At 36.3% G+C, this 20,146-nt stretch overlaps 3 protein-coding genes across 4 annotated transcripts; 1 reads left to right on the forward strand and 2 right to left on the reverse strand.

Annotated features, from left to right (window-relative positions):
• Nucleotides 1–299: 299 nt before the first annotated feature.
• On the reverse strand, nt 300–2,108 carry LOC102619886 (transcription factor MYB1R1-like). Its single transcript, XM_006476633.4, has 3 exons — nt 1,778–2,108; nt 1,430–1,638; nt 300–895 (listed from the first exon to the last, which is right to left on the reverse strand). The coding sequence occupies exons 1-3, from the start codon at nt 2,031–2,033 to the stop codon at nt 479–481; spliced, it is 882 nt and encodes a 293-aa protein (XP_006476696.2). The 5' UTR covers nt 2,034–2,108; the 3' UTR covers nt 300–478.
• A 4,288-nt stretch (nt 2,109–6,396) lies between these two features.
• On the reverse strand, nt 6,397–11,472 carry LOC102619593 (pentatricopeptide repeat-containing protein At1g74850, chloroplastic). Its single transcript, XM_006476632.4, has 4 exons — nt 9,460–11,472; nt 8,584–8,898; nt 8,398–8,505; nt 6,397–7,297 (listed from the first exon to the last, which is right to left on the reverse strand). The coding sequence occupies exons 1-4, from the start codon at nt 11,310–11,312 to the stop codon at nt 6,958–6,960; spliced, it is 2,616 nt and encodes an 871-aa protein (XP_006476695.2). The 5' UTR covers nt 11,313–11,472; the 3' UTR covers nt 6,397–6,957.
• Nucleotides 11,473–13,002: 1,530 nt separating this feature from the next.
• Nucleotides 13,003–17,227, forward strand: LOC102619102 (uncharacterized). 2 transcript variants are annotated; one of them, XM_006476631.4, is made up of 5 exons: nt 13,003–13,225; nt 13,404–13,580; nt 14,502–15,233; nt 15,345–15,833; nt 16,934–17,227. In XM_006476631.4, exons 1-4 carry the CDS (start codon nt 13,211–13,213, stop codon nt 15,798–15,800), a joined length of 1,380 nt encoding a protein of 459 aa, XP_006476694.2. In that variant the 5' UTR covers nt 13,003–13,210; the 3' UTR covers nt 15,801–15,833; nt 16,934–17,227. The 2 variants fall into 2 exon arrangements, with proteins under 2 accessions (XP_006476694.2, XP_006476693.2); XM_006476630.4 differs by having other exon boundaries at nt 13,005–13,225; nt 14,502–15,833.
• The last annotated feature ends 2,919 nt before the right edge of the window (nt 17,228–20,146 follow it).

Genomic DNA, 20,146 nt, shown 5'->3' on the forward strand with positions numbered 1-20,146 from the left:
GATAAGGCATCTGGCACATGCCCCCACATTCCACCACTCATTTAAAGACAATAATATCCATATCCTCAATCCTCATCCGCTGATCAGAACCATATTCAATACACATTCATTCACACAACATCGATTTCACAATCTGCCCATCGCATTCACATGAAAAGAGGAAATTAAAATGCTTCCCCACCATTTACACGCAACTTGATATTTTTCTTCATAAAGCTAATGAAAGCCACTATATTTTCATAACCATAGGGAAGGGGTTATTTTTTAGTTACTATTAATTATGATGGCAAGCAGACAAATTACCGAGAATTCAAGATAGTACCATAAAACAACAAATACAACAGGACATGATCGTTCTATTTCCCAGTCTGTACAATAAAAACAAACTAACAAAAGGACCAAATTCAGTGACCTAATTATCTTATCTTCTCCTCTAATTGTGCACCTTCTTTTCAATTGTTAATCCCTTCACCTCAACTCAAGCAACACTGATGATGCTATTGCTATCCCCATTATTGAAGGTTTGCATCACCTGAAAAGCTGAATGCCTTGATGATGATTCCCTTTGAGACAATGGCGGTGGATCGACAGCTAAATTCAAATTTAAGTTAAGATCAGACACTGTTGATGATGGTTGAGCTGCTGGAAGAACAGGAACAGGACGGATGAGCCTTGTTGCCTCGCCCGCAGTCCGTTGACTATTTTGCCCCAGCGTCAGGTTTTCCATTGGATTCTCAATTGGAACCGGTAACACTACTGGCAAAGCTGGCATCATAGAAAATCCACCACTTTTGTTGCTGGTTTCAGCCGGAGTAGGCGGCAATAATGGATATGACTGAGAAGGGTTGTGGTCTTGGTGATCAACTAGCTCTTCTTCCATTGGAGTAGCTGCAACCTGCAAATGGTTTGAAAAAAAAAAATTATTAACTTCTTCACGGTTGCTGACCAAAAGAAAAGTAAAAAACAAAGATACAAAAGCTTAAAATTTTGAGCTTTCATGAATTTTTAGGACCTGAGTAACTAAACACCCTGTTTGATTTAGAATCCAAATACAAGTCTCTATCAAAAATCTTAGGAAAATCGGATTAAGTTTCGGTTTCAAGCAACAGTTTTCCCATGATTTTTAAGTGCTACTTCAAAACCTAAAAATAATTTGTACCCAAAATTCTATATCCTAAATAATTTCCTAAAAAATCAACCAACCGAACACCTAATAAAAGAAATTGTTTTACAGGATCCAAAAAACAACTTCATCTTCATTCTTTCAGACTTAAAACTAATATTTTAAAACAAATTTTAAAACTTTACCCCCAAAAAAAAAATGAAAAGAGTTTCGTTGACTTGATTCACGTAGACTAATATTGAGATTTAATAAATCAAAGGATTCAAAGCAACAGAAATAGAGAAAAACGAAAGAAAGAAATGATACCGAATCAGTAGTAATATCAAAGAGGCTAGATCGGCGGCGGCGGCGGTTGAGATTGCTCCGGCGAAGAAAATATTTCTGCGCATGACTGGCCACCTGCGTCGGCGTCCTCGTCTTGACGAAGTTTCTAGAAATCCCTCTCCAATCTCCTTTCCCCACCTTCTGCAGTCCCAACAAAAACAACTTGTGCTCCTCCTCCGTCCACGGCACCCCTAAACAAATTACATATATTTTTTTCAAATTAAAAAAGGATGAATTATTCTATTTTTCCACTAAATAAAATATGATGAAATCTTAAATCTTAAATCTGATGATTGTTGATGTTAGAAATCACAGAGATCTGAATCGAACCTCGCTTCCGCTCGCGGCTAGCTCTGGAAGAGTTGTTGTGAACGCCATCATCAGCAGAGGCGTAACCAGCAGCCGCCACGTCATCCTTGTTGTTGTTGTTGTTACAGTTACTGCTGTTGTCCTGAGGCTGTTCATACTGAGACAAATTATTCAAACTGACACTCTTTCTCATGGAATCCACAACCACTCTGACACCGAACAGCATAATCTCGCAGCCACCGCCGTTGACGGCGGATGAATCGCCCGTTCCCGACATTACTCCGATGACTCAATTGTCAGACGAGAGGAAATAAGTGACAACTATTAATTGGAATGGAATGAAATGAGGGCCATTTGTGGTTGTTTCTTGCTTTTATAGCGTCGGAAGGCAGAAATGGAAACTGAACTGGACGCGTGTGTAAAGTTGGTTGTTACGTGGCATTATTTGATTCGCTTATCTTCCTTTGTTATTCTATATGCCGTCTATTTTTATGGACGATGTTAAGTTACGTAATAATTTAAGTCACATTGATTTGAGAATTTTATTTCTGATTCTACGACTCATACCCGTAGATAGAGAGCCACCACCATAACGCCAGTTATTGAAATGTGAATTTTTTCTTTTTCTTTTTCTTTTTTTTCGCAACTTTAGGTTTGAGTTATATAGCTCATAGGTATGAAATTTGAAGTATGACGATGATTGTAAAAATTTGTAAATTAATAAAATTTCTTCTCTATTTGTCTGAAGCATACCCATATTATTTTCTTTCAAAAATTGATTTTCAAATTATACTTGTTATCATTATAATGAGCATAGAGGGTGACAAGCGATGAGTAATAATGTCAAATCTAAATCATATTTGGTTGAAATTTTAGAATTAAAGATGATAAAAATCAATCAATTACCTTTGGTTTAGTAAGAGAATTTTTACACTCGATTAATGAATTAGTGAGGGTGAGCAGAGTGGACATTCTTTTATTAATAAATTAAAGAGGATCATAAAATATGAACAGAATAGATGCATCTTGATTAATGAATATTAAATGTGAGGAAAATGAGGGAAACTGGCAGTATTCGAATAATAAGGGTAAAAAGTGTGGGTAAATCTTGTACTATTACCAATAATAATTGTGTGTACCAGGGATTCATTATTCACATGGTAATAACAAGTATTATAAGGTTATTGGACCAAACGATGTCCCCTCTATTTGGTGGATATAATATTATATTTGTATTTTGATGGGCTACGATTCATTTGGTTGCTACTTTTAACGGTAGAAAGGACAGTGCACATGGAAGTGCTGCAAGCATTTCCCGGAAAACAATATCTTATCCTATCTCTTATCCTTTCTAACCTGCATCAATTTAGTCAACAAGTTTGCCCCCATCCCAACTTGGCTATAAACTATTACCATAATCACGTGAATAAAAGTACTTCTTATGGTATTAATTATAATAAATCAAACCCCCTTGTATTCAATTAATCAATTATTTGAGTTAGAAACTTGAACAAACTTTGAGACACTTATTTTAACAATTGTACAAACTCGATTAGTATGATCTGATGTAGCTTGTATATGATTATGTCAATACCAACATTTACCCCTCTATTTGGTTATTAGACCCTAAAATGTAAGGGATATTATGGTTAGCAGTTTATATGCAAACACAATCATGCAACTTCATGAATATGGGATAGGAAAATGGACCAAGGGCATGGAATATTCTCTTAAAAGAGGAAGAGGAAGAGGAAGAGAAAAAGAAAGAGAAGATAATTTAATGCTTAAAATGAGAACATGGGTCCTTTTTATTTGATCACCATTGATGGTGGGGTGCATCTGAAAGAATAAGCCAAGATAAGGTTTTTGTGGGGTTCCACTTCCACCATTTCCATTCCATCAAACATCAGATCATCTTCTCTATCTCAGACTTCTTCTTTTTCTTTTTTTTTTCACCCCCAATCCTCTCTTTAACCCCATTTGACCTAACATTTTATATAGAAAAATCTTCACACTACACTAGTCGCTACCACTATTAGTACCCCCTTCTCCTCACCATATGTTGGAAGCCAGGCCTTATGTTTTGTGTCATAGCTTTTAAGTCACAAGGTCTCCTCCTTCATCTTTGTGTTACAAGTTTCAACTTCCAATTGTTGCAAAGTTGTATAAAGGAAGACTAATGACAACGTGCATAGTAAAAACTCAAAAATTTGAGAGGAGTTTAAAGTAAAATAAAACCCTAATGAGATATGGCACTTTGTTTTATTTAGAAATTAGAAGAAAAGTGATTGTCAACTTTTTGATAAAAACTGAGTGGAAGATACACATACAAGGTTATCTTTTTTTTATGCCTTTTTTTGTGGGTTGGATGGGAGTATCTTGATTTTTGAGGGTTAAATATTTGCTTTGCTTGGTGCTTTTGCAATTCGTACACGCGATATGATTTTACTTCTCCTTTTTCTTGTCCATTGAATCCGCAATGTCTTTTCCGCACCACGGCTTTTCTTAGTGACAAAGAAATAGCCTTCCAATACAAATTCAGCCATCATGCTTACAATGCCTTTTAGCGTTAAAAATTAGAATAAGCGGTCTTCTTAAATTATATTTTATGTATTTTGCAGTCAAACAAAATTCATTCACTAATCTACTTAATTCTAATGTTACTGTTACTTATTTTCACATTGTTTAATTTAGATAAATGTAACTTAGGCAAAACTGAGTGAGAGTAAGAGAATCAAACGGGGCCAATATAATTTCAGGCTCCAGCTGCGTTGCCACAGTTATATTTTACCACACTTCTTGTCTTTATTTCTCATTTTTTGTTGAATAATTCCATGTTTAATCTAAGGAATGAAATCATTTAGGTCAGCGACCAGCATTAGCAACCATTTCTTTGCCGATATCATTAGCTTTTTTGGACTAATCATGTCTGCTCTTGTTAGTTAGTGGAGAAAGATGCTGTGGATTGTGTGGAAGATGGCAAAGGGATTGGATTTGGAAAAAAATAGTTATTGGATCTCAAAAGCTCACTTAGCTAACCCAACTCCACGCACACTTACAGCCACTGTTACCCCTTTTGTTTTTAATAAATTCGAAGAAGAGAGAGAGTTTCTATAGCTTCACTGAGCCTAAGCTTCGACTGACTGCGTGCCCACAGTCAACTTTTGCTCAGACCCAGCGGCTAAGCAGGACTCAGTGACAGAACTGACGAGAATGCAGCAAAGCTGGTGCAATTGATGATTCCTTCTTCAACTACTGCTGCTCCAGCTTCCACTACTAACTATATAGTTGTTGAAAGTCCTTGAAAGAAGGCGGTGGTTTATACTTAAGTCTTTGGATATTGTTAAAAAAACAGGAGAGAAAAGTGCTTTTGGTCACAAGGAGTGGAAGCACTTCTCTTATGGATGGCATCAAATGCCAATTCATCGACCTAAAATCCAAATTCCTCCTCAAAACAGCTTCAACAGTTGTCTGAAAATCATTTCACTGAATTTCTACTGATCACCATTTTGTTGTTTCATTGCCTTCTAATTCACCAATCAGAACGTTGTCACGTGTCACCTATCACCACACTTTTGTTACAAGCGAGTTTAACTTTTACTAGCCAACTTGGCCGGTTTACTTTTACACTAACGTGTCCATCCTCGTAGACATCGGATCACTTAGGTTTTAAACCAACGGTTACCTAGAATAAAGACAGAGACTGCGGCACCTTACCGCCATTGCAACACAGCTGGACCCACAATTCAAGTGCAATCTCATTTTACTTTCTGAAAATTAGATCTGATTGAGGGGAGCGTGCATCCTTTAATCCTTTTAAGAGAAAAATGGATGAAGAAAGTGGGTGAATTCTGCTAAGCATCGCATGTGATCACTGTAAAAAGTGTCCAACAAAAGGAGGAGCAATAAGAGAATAAAAATTTGGAAGACAGCATAGTAGAAGAAGACATGATAGCGCTTTCATATAATTGTTGAAGATGCTTTCTTTGTATTATCAAACCTTCCCCATGTTATCCAAAAGTCATGGTTTCCAAATTTAGTAAAATGGGTGATCCACTATTGTTGTGGAGAGCTTGTACTATTGGATGCTTTTGTCTACCACTTCCGTTGACAGCGAGCATTATGATTTAATTTGGGCTTTAGTGCCTGGAAGAAACAATTTCTTTTTTCTTTCACGCAGTTTCCATCCCAGGGCTGGCTAACCCATGCTTCTAATCATGCTTGATCATTCTCAAATGAATGATATTAGAATTTAAAATTGAGGTGAAATCATCCTTCGATCCCAATATGAGAATTTAAATTTAGCTTTCTTTGGAATTGAGGTTAGACAGTTGTAATTTAAAATTGTAAAAATAAAATATTTAATAAATATTAATTGTTATAACTTAAAAGTCAAATTAATTTAATTTTTAATTTTACACTTATATAATAAAAAAATATTATATCTTTTGTACTTTTATTAAAATTTTATTTAAAAATTGTATCTATTACATATTATTAATTTTTGTTTCTTAATTATAACCTCTTTTATTTTTTTACGTTAACTGTGATTTAAAAGTTATATCACATCAATACCAAACTAGACCTTACCATAGATAATAGATAATAAAACTTCATGTTCTTAATATTTGGGACGAGTGAACATATAAAAGCATCAATTTCAGAACATCGTGTATCTGCATATCTTGATAGAACTCGTTTTGTGTGAACAACAAATCTTTCAACCTGTCTAAAAGATCCTAAGCTAAGCATCTTGCATCTCTGCATCAAGTATAGACATTCTTATTTTTGCTTCAGAAATCACTAGGTGGATGTACTCTATCGTATATAACATACATTTTTGTGTAAATAAGAATGATCTACGGCTACAAAAAAGCTAATCCCCCTCGTCATCCAAGATCTCCACTGCTTTGTAAAGGGAGCAGAAATATCTTTTTCTCAAACCAATAACATTAAGCAAACATGCATCAGCTCACCGCCAACCATAAGAACATTTTAATCCCCCTGTGAGATTATAAATGGCTCCGGCTTTTTCATGAGCAAAGACATAAAACTCGATAGAGACCATGAATCATTGACTTTTCTCTAGTGGAAGCATTGGAACAGTAAATCAAGCCGCAGCATTTCACCTTCTTTCAACTGTAATAGGGAGAAAGATCTTCCGAGCACTGGAGACTGATGAATGGACTTTGTTTGACTATTTATAATGTGCTTGTCATAAGCTCTGTGCTTGCCGACATTTTTGTTTCAGAATTGGCATTATCAAATAGGCCATTCCTTACTCCTGTGGTGGATGCTTTTCTGTCTGGAGGAGAAAAGGGTGAATTGCTTAGAGAAATTATGTTATCCTTTTTGGAGCCATCTGACGATGATTCTCTGCCTGACAAAATCCGCTTGAGCTGAGTTCGCTGGCAGATAATTCGTCCCTTGTTCCATTGTGGGAAACTAAATAATGATGATGCATTTTCCTGCAAGAATGTGTAGGCTGCCTTTGCAATGGGTAGATCTTCTGTAGTTGAAGTTCTTTCCATCTGTCCCCGTCTAATGAACAGAAAATTAAATAATTAACTTACGACAAATTGAAACCAAATATTACAATATATATAAGGGATAATGATCAATCTCCATCTAGCAACATAATTTGGCTTCAAATTAGAGGCTGAATTCTCTCTATGCATATCATTCTAGAGATAAATTCATAAATGTGGTAAATTGGCCTAGTTTGCTTGCTCTTTGGCGAGTTAATTATCAGCATGAGTCTACAGGCATACTTTGCCTAGAAATTAGAGGCCAAATCCACCTTATCATTTTCATTAATATTGTGGTAGCAATATAGTTTTCTAAAAATTTTGTAGATATATCTTATCACTATTTTAGGGGAGAATTTTTACATTCTTTTGTAACATCAATTTGGTTGGAAAACAAGATGAATTGATGGACGATTATGATTTTTGAATTTGACAATGCTTTAGTGTCTATATTGACATCTAATGTTAGTTCCAAATTCAAAATTTTCTGGCAGGCTAGCCCGCATTCAGCTTGATATCATATGGATAGGTTGGGCTTTATTGTATGGGGTCCTCGGACTGAAGACATGTTTGGCCTCAATTTTCTTATGAATGGATTGGGTCATTACAAAAAAACCAGACCCGGAAAGGAGAAGGGCCGCTGGTAGGCATTCGGGAAAGTCGGGCTGATCGGGTGTCTTCATTCAAGCGGCGATGCAGAAGAAGAACGAAACGAAGTAAAAGGCTGGATTGGGTTGGACAAACATAGGCTATGCCTAAAGAAAGACAAGGAATGGGAAATAGATAAGAAGTAGGAACTTGTCTATCTACAATGAGAAGACAGTTTGACTATCATATCCATACCCTCACTATTATATATGAAACCTAAAGATAACAGCTCTAACATTGCCTGAGCCCAAGCCTTTCAACAGCTCTAGGTCCAACTTTAGTTTTAGTTCATTTATAACGTACACAAATAGATATGTGAACAGGAGGAAAGCCATCCATGGTTTTTCATCCAACAATGGAGAAGACCAATAGTGCAGCAGAAAGGACCCATGCTTGAGAGTTAACGATGCTACAAGGACAAAAGGTAGACCGAAAGTTATGCAATTCAGAGAAAAAATTACTTACACTACGACAACAGTAGCAAGTTGAGGAAGATCCTCGCCCATCATAAACATCTCATACATTTTGTTGAGCCAAACTGATATTGCTGTATATGCCCCACCTTCCCACATCCTGAAAAAATGATAAATATCAAAACTGAAAGAAAATTGATTGAAATCAATTATTAGAAAAAAATAACTTTCTTTGTACCTGTGCACATCCACAGACCAAACAAGTTTATTATGACGAAAAAGTTCAGGGAAAAGCCCTCTCTTTGTTGCTTCATCAAGCACTCTTGCAGCCCGTTCTCTCTGACCCAGACACCAAAGCGCTTCCATCAGTGCATTATAGAACCTCATTCCCAAGCCGTACCCTTCACAGTTCAGTTTATCAAAGACATACTCTACCATCTGCCAGTTAGACTCATCATCAAATTCTCCCTTGATCATCTGCCCGGTTACTTGATGAATATTTGAAATTCTATTTGTGTGCATCTCATCCAGTAATCCATAGGCATCATCCCACCTGAAATTAAGGAGCTCTATATATCAGATAATTTACCAAAAAGGAAGATCAATTGTTGGTACTCTTAACATGAATGTGCATAGGATCAATAGTCAACTAGTTACAAATAATTAGCTTATAACTAATTGCCAAGTAACAATATAACAACAATTATAACCTTGGTTGAATTTTCCTGAAGTTTACATTAAGGCATTCCTCATATCAGCTCCAATGTGAATAATATCAAACTCTGAGGACTATGATAGCCTCTATCTATCTTACAATTCTGTAATATAATCAAATCTCCTAGGTTCATGTTATTCACACATTCATGAAACTAGGACTAGGATAGCTTATCTCTCTTATTTGTAAACTCTGAGGACTAAGATAACTTATCTCTCTTATTTGTAAATTCTTAGGATGTTTTTGGGGCTAGTGGGCATCTTATACACCATTGTAAATTTACTTAACTTTTTTGCACAAAAAATGTTATTCAACATTCAAGACCGTGGATGAGAACAAATGCAATTATTAAGACATAAATTACTCCAAACTTCCTAACCAAACTGAATGAACTCTAACCTGTTACTCTTCGCATAGACAGCAAGCAACATGCAGTAACACATAACACTAGGCAATATTCCGGATGATTTAATTTCCTGGAACTGCTCCTTGCTCTCATCAACAAGACCTGCAAAGCAGTAAACACTCAAAACTGCCTCTAGGGTCCTCTCATTTGGATCGCATCTCACCTTTTCCATCTCAACATAGGCCTTGATAGCTTCTTCGAATCGGCCTCCTTGCCTAAAGGCTTCAATAACAGCATTGAATGAATCACTATTCCTCGCAACCCCAGATTCACTCATTCTCGACAAAATTGCCTGACACTCCTTGTAGAGTCCACCTCTGGCAAATGTATGAAGCAGCGAGTTGTAAGTTTCAATAGTTGGCTTGCTCTCCACTTCATTCATTGTGTTAAACGCAACAAGTGCTTCCTCATACAAAGCAGCCAATCCATAAGCTTCAATAACCCCAGTGTAAGCCTTGGAACTTGGCACTGTCCCTCTCTCATTCATGTAAAGCAAAATCTTCTTGACATCCTCATGCAGCCCTCCCTTCCCACAAGCAAAAATCAACCCCTCATATGTCTCCATATTAGGCTCAACATTCTCCTCCACCATATCATGAAACAAAGTTACCACCTCCTTAAAATATCCACCTTCACCAAAAACCTGTATCAAAATATTATAGGTAGCTGCATTTGGCTCCGTATTACTCGCTTTCATCTCAAGGAAAAGCTCCCTCACATCATCATACCTGCCATTCCTCCCATACAAATTCAACAAAATGCTATACGTTGTTGCATTTGCCACACTCCCAGCTGCCTGCATCTGCCTAAACACATCCATTGCCTCCTTTATTGACCCCATTTTAGCATGTGCTTCCAGTAACACATTATAGCAAGTTACGTCGGGCAAATTCCCTCCTGACTCCATCTCCCTAAGAAGCTCAGAAACCTTTTCTAATTTACCCAATTTCCCAAATGTCTCAACAAGATAACTAAACGTTGTCAAATCAGGCAATACCCCACCTTCATTCATAGTCCTAAAAACCATCTCCGCCTCATCACCTAAACCTCTACCGCCACAAGCACTTAGCAAAGTATTATAGGTTACAATATCGGGTTGTATGCCTTCGTGTCTCATTTCAGCAAACAATCCCAACAGATCCTCCCAATCCAATCCTCCTCTTACACATGCATTAATCACAGTATTATAAGTCAATATATTTGGTGCTATCTTTTCTCGTTTCATTCTATCTAATAGTTCAAGAGACGTTTCATACTGACCGTGCCGCCCATACGCATTGATCAAAGCAGTGTACGAGAAAACACTACGCGCCACCCCTTGACTCGGCATTTCCTCGAAAACCTCCGACGCTTTATCGAGCAAATTCTCGCGCCCCAGCAAACTTATCATTATCGTGTAAATTTGTTCGCTAGGCTTGCACCAGATTTGTCTTTGCATGTATTTGAATAACCGAAGAGACCGTTGCCAGTCACCGCGCTGGGCGAATTCTTTGAAGACCAAAGCGAAATCATTTAGAGATAGCTTGTTTTTAAACATGTCGAGGCACCGCGCGATGCTGCCACGGGGCGGTAGGGAGCTGAGCTTATTGATTAGAGTTTCGACGTCGTAGCTGTACTTGCCTTTCTCGACGGTCACCGTGGGGCTGCCGAGTACCAACTCTTTCGGCTTGGCCCGGACTTGCAGGGTGCCGGACGTGAGACTCCGGCGACCGGAGGTGAATATTCTTTGCGTACAGGGCAACTCATTGTTGCCAGAGAGGAAGCTGTGATTGAGGGAGAAATTGAAAGAGTGAAGCTCACGAGGGTTCGGTTTAAGGAGTGAAGGACTGGGAATTGATAGGGTCATTTTAGTAAATAAACTTTCATGAGCTTCGGGCAAAAGTAGGCGGATGAAATGGATTTCCTTCTAAGTGGATTGATCTGTTTTTGTCTCAAATTTAGATGGGAAAGTTGCAGTGTGCCGAGAACTGAGTTGAATTGTTGAAGCGTTTGAACTCACATTTGACGAATGACACGTGGAGTTTCTGCGGATAATAGTAAGAGATACCGGGTCGAGGGTCAACGACCCTGATCCGAACTCTTTTTTGCGGTTTGCCCACAACAACCTGGTTTTTGGCGGCAACATATGTTTAAACGGCAAAGATTTAATTCATGAATCATATGATCCATCTAACTATCAATTTTTATTGGATTGCAGCTTTTTCAAATTTTAAGCAATTAAATGCATATTGTAAATTAATTATTGTCTTAATTATCCAAAATCTTTATACAATAAAATTCTAATGGAGAACAACTATTTTTAACTAATTTTATTAAATGATCCTTTTTAGTTTTAGCTGAATTATAACTCAAATATCTTTCTTTTTATGGAGCAGAATTCAAATCCATACACTTCTTGTTGAGAGATCTTTAGCTAATTTTATTAAAAGATGTTGATTATTAGTATATTTATTTTATGAAAAGAGAGTTTCTTCACAATATTTAAAGGATATTAAGTAAAACCTTTCATAATTATTTTGTGAAGATTTTTTAAGTTGGAGAAAAAGTGATGAATTTTAATTCATTTAAGAAAATAATAGATTTAAAATATACTTTATTAGCAAATTACATAGCCGTTCTTGAAGATAGTTGCAATTAGGGAGTTATAGTTCAGGTAGATCAATTTTTGCAAATAAATATATTATCAGTTAGTAGAGCCAACACTACTAACAAAAGATAAGTTAAAGTAACTGAAGTTATTTCAACTAGAGTTATCGTATATAATATTGATAGAGGGAGCCCCTATGTTACAATTAATATAACATACACACTCAACAACAACCACATAAATGATGGGCCCACACAATTTGTGTGGTTGTTGTTGAGTGTGTATGTTACATTAATTGTAACATAGCATTTGACAAAATATGACATCCTTTCCGTATTTTTTTCCCCTTTTACTCATTTTTCCTTTAGTCTTTAATGGGATATTGAATTTAATTGACTTGTCTAATCATATGCTGTAACGGATTATTTGTATAAATACTATATACTACTACTGTAAATACGTAATGTGACCGATATTAGATGGAATGAAATTACTGTATGCTTTGATTTATATACATAGTTACTAGGTTTTGACATTTGGGCCTATGAAAATATCACCTTCTTTTCTCAAACCCAAACAGTGACTACTGACCAGGTTGACAACTCATGACTTAAACTAAATTTAGTTGGATTCTCAAGGGCTCGACCGCCATTTGCAATTTCCCACTCGAAGCCAGAATTCCCTGGCCTCGACACCACTATAGGCCAGTAATCACCACCGCCCAAGTGTCAGACTTCACGGTTTTTAATGCATGCCACCCATCTTACATCAAATAATTGCACTCCTTCTCGCCACGTGTCACTACCTCCACATGTACATCACATAAATCTTCCGCGTCACGGCGTCAGCCCCACTACGCGAGCCCGCCCTCACGCCTGGCGCCCATAAAATGATAAAACCGAACCGCGGTTTTAACAGTTTTGTAATATGACGTGGCAGTTCCGTAGTTTGTCCCAAGCAGCGTGGGCAATAGGGTCATACGAGCCGAACTTTCAGTTCCTAACAGACAACAACAGCTGCTGCTCCGAAGGAAAGCGAAAAAACATAAACAAAACAGGAACGAAACAACCTCCCTTTGTTTCTCTTTTGTTTAAACTTCCGTCTGATATCAAAAGCAGCTTCACATCGCTTCTATGCATTTTTTGTAGACTCACATAATGCCCGATTCCGAGGTAAAGCTTCGATCTTTTTCCCTCTGTTGAACAATCTAACTTCCAAATTCTTACACCACCTTTTTTGGGGGGGTTATCTGGAGTTGATTCTGTTTTTTCATGTTACTTATATTGTTCTATGGGTTTTTTTTGATTTTGAAAATAATGATTGGGTGGTGTTTGGTGTTTGCTCTGTTAGAAATTGATGGCCTTGAAGAAGGCCTACGCCGATATAATTTTGAACACAGCGAAAGAGGCAGCGGCGAGGATAATGGTGTCGGAGAGGAAAACGATTAGGTATCAGCAGGAGTTGTTTGCGGCGAAGGAAGACGCGTTGCGGATGCTGCTTAGGCTTAAGCAGATGCTGGATGCTAAAGTATTTCTCTTTTTCCCAAATGCGATAGTGTTTGATCTTGTCTTGGTTATGATTCTACGGATTTTGGTGTTTTTGGGTGTCAGATAAGTGGTCTGGTTCCTCTGGTGGTTGCATTTAGTTTTTTTTTTTTTTTGGTTTAATTGTTTATTTGGTAGGGCAGTCAGTCTTCTTCATTGATTTGATTATGTTTTCACAACCCGTTGTAGAGAGAGCTTGAGTGCATATGGTGGCTTCTTTTCTATACATTTATGGGATACTATGCAGCATTAAACTTTCAATTTGCTGTAAATTTTTTTTTTTTTCCTTTAGTTCACTGACAAATGATGGTCATTAATTTGTAGTGTTTTCTTCAACAATATGCTCTGGAATCAAGTCTTGAATTTCTGAAAAGCTAAGCAAATTGCAATTGCACTAATATTTCCATGTGTTGGTATTGTCTTTAATATAAAAGGTACATTTGAAAACCATTAAGATCATCCCATTATAAGTTCATCAATATCATTCTCCTAGAAGTCTCCATGGTTGTTAGATGTTTATTCTCCTTTCTTCTGTGTTGGAGTCAAAACTCATATTGTGTGTCTGTTGGGAGGCAAGTGCAGAGTAGGAGTTGGAGGTATTTCTGATAACAAAGAAAGTTGCCTAAATACCACTGCCCTTTCATTCTAAACATCAAGATGGCTGCTAAATTGTGTTTTTAGTTCCAAGCTTGGTCTGAGAGGCGCTGGGTTGAGATAAATAAACAACTAGGGAGAAATCATGCTTGTCAATTTGAGTGAAATTAAGCAACTTAGCGGAGATACCGGAGGCAATTCTTTGTTAGACAGTTTTGGTTTATTTTTTGCTCTCTTTGTCTTGAAGAATTGATTTCATCATCAGCTGTGTGTAACAATCAAAGTACTGACTCATAGTGCTGTATTGTAGGTTAATGAAGCACAGGTGGTATCCTTGTGTCAACAACGAAAGATAGATGAGCTTGAGGCACAACTTGGTGAAGCAGAAGATATTGTCAAAGACCTTCGAGCAGATTTGAGAGAAGCACAGGATGAATTGGAGAGGGCAACTTATAATGAAAAGCAGCTTTTGGATGAACAAAATTCAACTGGTGATGTCGCTACTGTGATGACACCATCACTGGAAAACAGACTCAATACTTCTGAGGCTGCAATGCCCTGTCTACCTGATGTACAACCTGATTCGGTCATGGCTTCAGATGTGGGGAATTCAACTTTGAACGGCACATATGAGAACAAGATGTGCTACAGTGAAAATGGTTCTCACAAAGATAATTGCTATTTTTGCAACTCTAGTTTTGCCTCCATAGTGATGAGGAGAAAAGAGCCTAAACTATATAGGAATGGATGTACACAGAGAATTCATGCATTTGAAAGGAACATCTTAGAAGGAAATTTGTCTCTTCCAGGGCAAGTAGAGCAGCAGATAAAAAATGGATCGTGTACTCAAGAAGATGAAGAATTGTGCAAAAACCTTGACCGTGGGGCTAACCAGACTTGCAGAATAGAGGATAACCCGAATGAATCTAGACTGAAGCAGGAAAATAGCAACTCCATTTCAGTTCATGCTAAGTCTTTTTGCAAGAAAAGGAAAAGAGCTGCTAGATATAAGAAAAGTAGGATCAGGAATTTTCCAGATCAGGTAGCACAAACAACTCAAAAGTCTGATATTTCTTCCACAACTTTACTAAATGCAGTTGATAACTATGTTAAGCATAAGGAGGAGTCTAAGATATTTGGAAATAACATTCAGATGACCCCAGCTTCCCTGTCGGCGCTGAATTCACCCTCAGATACAACTGAAATGATTCTTCAGTCAGGATGTGAAGAAGTTCCCAAGAGTGATACTGTCCAGACCACAACAAACAATGATGACCTGTTGATAGATCGGTTGAAGTTGACGAGACAGGAAAGCGGACCCGCTGAGCTTACTGAGATGTCAGCTTGCAAAACAGATCTTGAAGCTGTTAACTTGTCCCCATTGAACTCAAATGTTAAGTCATCTAATTTAACTGAAGGTGTTTCTAGTCAATCATTAAATGATAAATTTCTGAAGTATACATTCCAAAGGAAGCGAAAGAAGGAGTCTCTGAGCAGTCCTGATGGGTATTCCTCCCTTGAGGAAGGTGTTATGAAGAGGAGGATGATGGTGAATCCAAATGGTTCTGTGGAGTCAGAAAATCCCAGCTTGATTACTGAATCATCTTGAGATAGTGGAAGCCTTGTGCAGGTTGCCTGTCAGGTTAGTTTTATGTTTAAATGTGCCTTTTCTGCTGTGTTTATTTATGTGTATGCATTTGGGGTATGTCTTTGTCCATATGGGTCCATGTCTATGAATAGTGACATCTTTATTTGACAAATGTGGGGTCCTTGCTAGGTTTTGTTGTTCCGCTGACATGTGTAAGCTTGGTTGGGCCTCTCTAAATGGGAATAGTTATGCCTTTGTTTTGGCTAAAAATCTTCATATCCTAATTATGGATCAAATGAATATATTTGATTCAATGGCTTACGATAACCTGGTACAGTCAATAGGTTTTCATCAAATGTATTAGCAATTTTATCATATATTCAACCATTTCTTGGTTGCACTTTTATGGGTGATATTTTCTTGTAGATTCTAAATTTCATCATGTTCCACCTTTCCAGAATTTCCAAATTTGCTGTCTAAGTAGACTAATTTGATCCATTATGTTTGTGGCATTAGACATCAAATGGGTTAGACTTAGGCTTGAGATAAGGTGCTTGCTGCTAAAATGCACCATTCAATTGATTTATCAACTTGGTGGCTTTGTTCACTTTTTCATTGATCTTATTTTGCACGCATCATGTGCTGCTCTCTGCACTACTTCGTCATCAAAAGATTTTACATTCAGGGTTGGTACCTCCTATTTTCTTTTCTTTTCTTTTTGTGGGAGAATAGAATTTGGAGGGGAATGTTTTTTGGTTGTGTTGTTCTTGGTCGATTGGGGATAATTCTTGTAAAGTTCCAAGACATGTTTCAGTGTATTGGTTCTCACGTAAATTGGGTTGTGGGAGCAAGCAGCTGCTGTACTTCATCAATCATTGTTAAAAGTCGCAAAGAAATCATATGCTTGTCTTTATCTTTGGACTTGTGGCATTTCCTGGTGTGAAAGCATACTTTTGTTGGTATAAGATGCTTCCAATCTGAATTTTTATCACCCTTTCTCATGACATTTCCCATCCGAAAGTATTCATTCCATTGGTTGCAATTTTCATAAATCTGACATTAGATGTGGTGTAGTTTGATGACAATTTTGATGCATTATTTCTGATGTCATGTTTCCATAGTTATGAATTCATCTCAAAAATCCCCTTTTGCAGCTTATATCGCTGTCTGAGAAGTAGCAGCGGTAGTAGTTTTGCCTGAATGGAGAGACAATTGACTTCAGACCCTGGGCTTTATAGCTTTGAAAATGATGTTCCAGCATTGAATCAGCGGCTTCTTAATCGGGGAAGAGTTGTAGATCCTAGAGTTATTACAATTGTAGACAATATATTCATCGAATCAAAGTTATGGACGTTGGTGTATTTTTCTAAGCTTCTCTTTGAATCATATGAAACTCTTTGGGTAAATGGGTTGGTTCTATTAATATGATAATTGCAATTCTAACGCTAGTATTTTTCGGCTAGTGTTTTCCTTCTGCTCTCATCTTGGAAGCCCATTACTGTCGTGTTAACTTGGATTTCCCGCGAGAGATTTGCATAAAAATCCTAAAATATTAATTTTATCTTAAATCTTTTTCTTCTTATTATTAATTTCTATCTTCGTAACCCTGAACTCCTTTAATTTTCTAAAAAAATATATTCTCAATTAAAATTTAAAGTATAAATATAAATTATGAAATAGGATGTGTGTAAAAAGTTTGTTAAAATAATAATTTATCTAAATGTTTAATTAAATTTCTACTCAAAACCAAAAATGAATTAATTTTTGTTAGGTTATTTAAGTAATTTCAGTTCAAAACGAGTTTTAAGAGAAATTTTGAGGAGGCATGAAAAGGGCTAATTAAAAAAAAATCAACGATATTAGAACTGATCTACGGTAGAACACTATTTCATAATCACACGATCAAAATTATAATATATTTTTTATTATTTATTATTTTGTGTGTGTGGTTGTAATTCGTGTCTTACTTCAAAGTAACTCCAACAAAATCATGACCTTAAAAAAAAAAGATATTATCATTTTACCACCAAAGCTATTCTGACATATCATGTTAGTATCACAGTTTGCCGAAAAGTACATTTTACCACCAAATATTTGCACCGTTATCAGTTTACCACGCTTCTGTTAAAAACGTTAAAAATTGTTGATGTTTTGCTGATGTCATAAGGGCATCAAAGACATTTCATATTGAAGGCAACACACTGCATTACAAGTGCAAAATAAACAATAAAACAAAGTAAAAATATTTCAAGGGAAATAATTAGAGAATTAGGAAATTGATAACCATAAAATTGACCCCTCTCATTAATTTGTTCCTTAATTAAATTGTTATTGTTTTTAGTTGTGATTGATACTTTAATTTCATAGATTATAATATTAATTTTGAAGCATAATTTTTTTTTGTCGTAATTCTGCATATTGTTCATTATTTTTATTAATTAAAATTTTTAGTTGTTTTCTAAATCTTATTAATTGTTATTGTTATTATCAATTGTTATTATTTTTAGTTGTGATTAATACTTGAACTTCATATGTTATAATATTAATTCTGAAACATAAATTTTTTATTAATTGTTTTCTTTACCGTTTTATCGTAATCCTGCATAGTATTCATTATTTTTTATTAATTACAATTTTTAGTTGTTTTTTAAATTTTATTTTTGTTCATTGTTTCTTTCTTTTCAAAAGATAAATTTGCTTTTATGCTCCTTAGGGTAAAATCGATTTTTAATTCATTTTCTATTAAACATTAACATTTTTTTTAACAGAAATATAGTAAATTGATAACAACGTAAACGTTTAATAGTAAAATATATTTTTCAGCAAATCATGTTATTGACATGATATGCCAGAATAACTTTGGTGGTAAAATGATAATATAAAAAAAAATCAAGATATTGTCTATACATATAATGGGCCAAGGTATCCTGAAACTGACCCATCCACTTGATGGCTCTATGGTTAGCAACTCATTGGGCCTGCGACTTATTTCTAAGTTCACCGTCAGCCATGCGGCCTTTCAGTTCTATAATTCTAGATCAACCGGTGCGGCGGTGCTCCAAGTTGTAGACACTAAAACCCTTTTTATTTTTCTCAAAAACCGAAAAGGGGATCGTGGGAGTCAGCTGAGCGTCAAGAGTAAATATGGGAGTTGCAAGCAAAGCAGGGGATTGGGCGTTCAAGGCATTCACAGCTGGTCTCGGCGTCACCACCATCTATCTCACCGCCACTTTCTCCGTTAATGTCTACAGAGGCCTTGCTTGGCACAACGCTCAAACTGTAATTATCGCTATATCCCTCTCTCTCTCTCTCTCTCTCTCTCTCTATATATATATATAGAGTACGATAGCCCTAGATTTTTATAGTACTATTGTGGTTCTTGTATGAATTGTGTTGTCGTTTCTAGCTTATTTTGATGTTTTAATGGGTATCTTTAGCACTAGTTTCTTGCATGATCAAGGAAGCTAAGAGCCCATGTTATTGCAAATTGGTGTACTGTGTCCGTGTAAGACATGTTATTTATTTGTCAAAACAGATAAATATACTTAAAACTAGACTTAGAAGAAGAATCTTAAAACTGGGTTGTTGCTCGTGCTGTCACAGTTGAGGTCTATCATGTATTATGGACGCAGAGATGTGATTTTACAAGTCTTGGCAGCAAGATTTTATAACTTTTGTGAGCTTTTGTTTGTGTAACATTTGAATGGTGGGGACTTCATTTCTTGAGGTAGTTATTTGGCGAATGTGCATGATGAATCTATTTAAGATTAAAAGAGTATTTCGAAGATTAATATGATATCTTGATGGCTATTTGCCTATCCAGGCACCTTTTTTTTATTGATAATTTGAAATTTTGTTTCTCCTATTAGCTGTATGCTTTTCAATAATCTTAGCATAAACCTACCCTCAGATAGTCGTCTTAGTTGTGTAGTGACAAAAATATGTTTTAATGCTCAAGTGTCTTATTGAATATCACGAAGCATTGCATTGCTTTCTGTAGTGTGCATGAGTATGAGTGGCATTCTTGCTCCTCCCTGTCCTTTCTTCTTTTTGAACCCAGCATTATTAGCTTCATTGTTGGGTATTAAATTATATATGGTTTAGCTCGCTAGTTTATGGAGCTATGCACTCTCTTCTCACTCTCTCTCTCTCTCTCTCTCTCTCTCTCTCTCTTTGTTTCTTAAGATATGACAGTTATGTGTTAATTAACTATTGGTTGTATAGATTTTGCGCGTTCAACACTAAAAATATAAGGCATGTATCAGTTGACTCACTTGACAGTAGCATTTTTTATGCCTGGCATTTTTAAATACTGCCTTGTCCTATCTATAAATGCATTAGGCGTAAAAAAGGAAGCAAATTGAAAA

The sequence above is a fragment of the Citrus sinensis genome, chromosome 3 (assembly GCF_022201045.2).
Source record: "Citrus sinensis cultivar Valencia sweet orange chromosome 3, DVS_A1.0, whole genome shotgun sequence".
Lineage (NCBI taxonomy): Eukaryota > Viridiplantae > Streptophyta > Magnoliopsida > Sapindales > Rutaceae > Citrus > Citrus sinensis.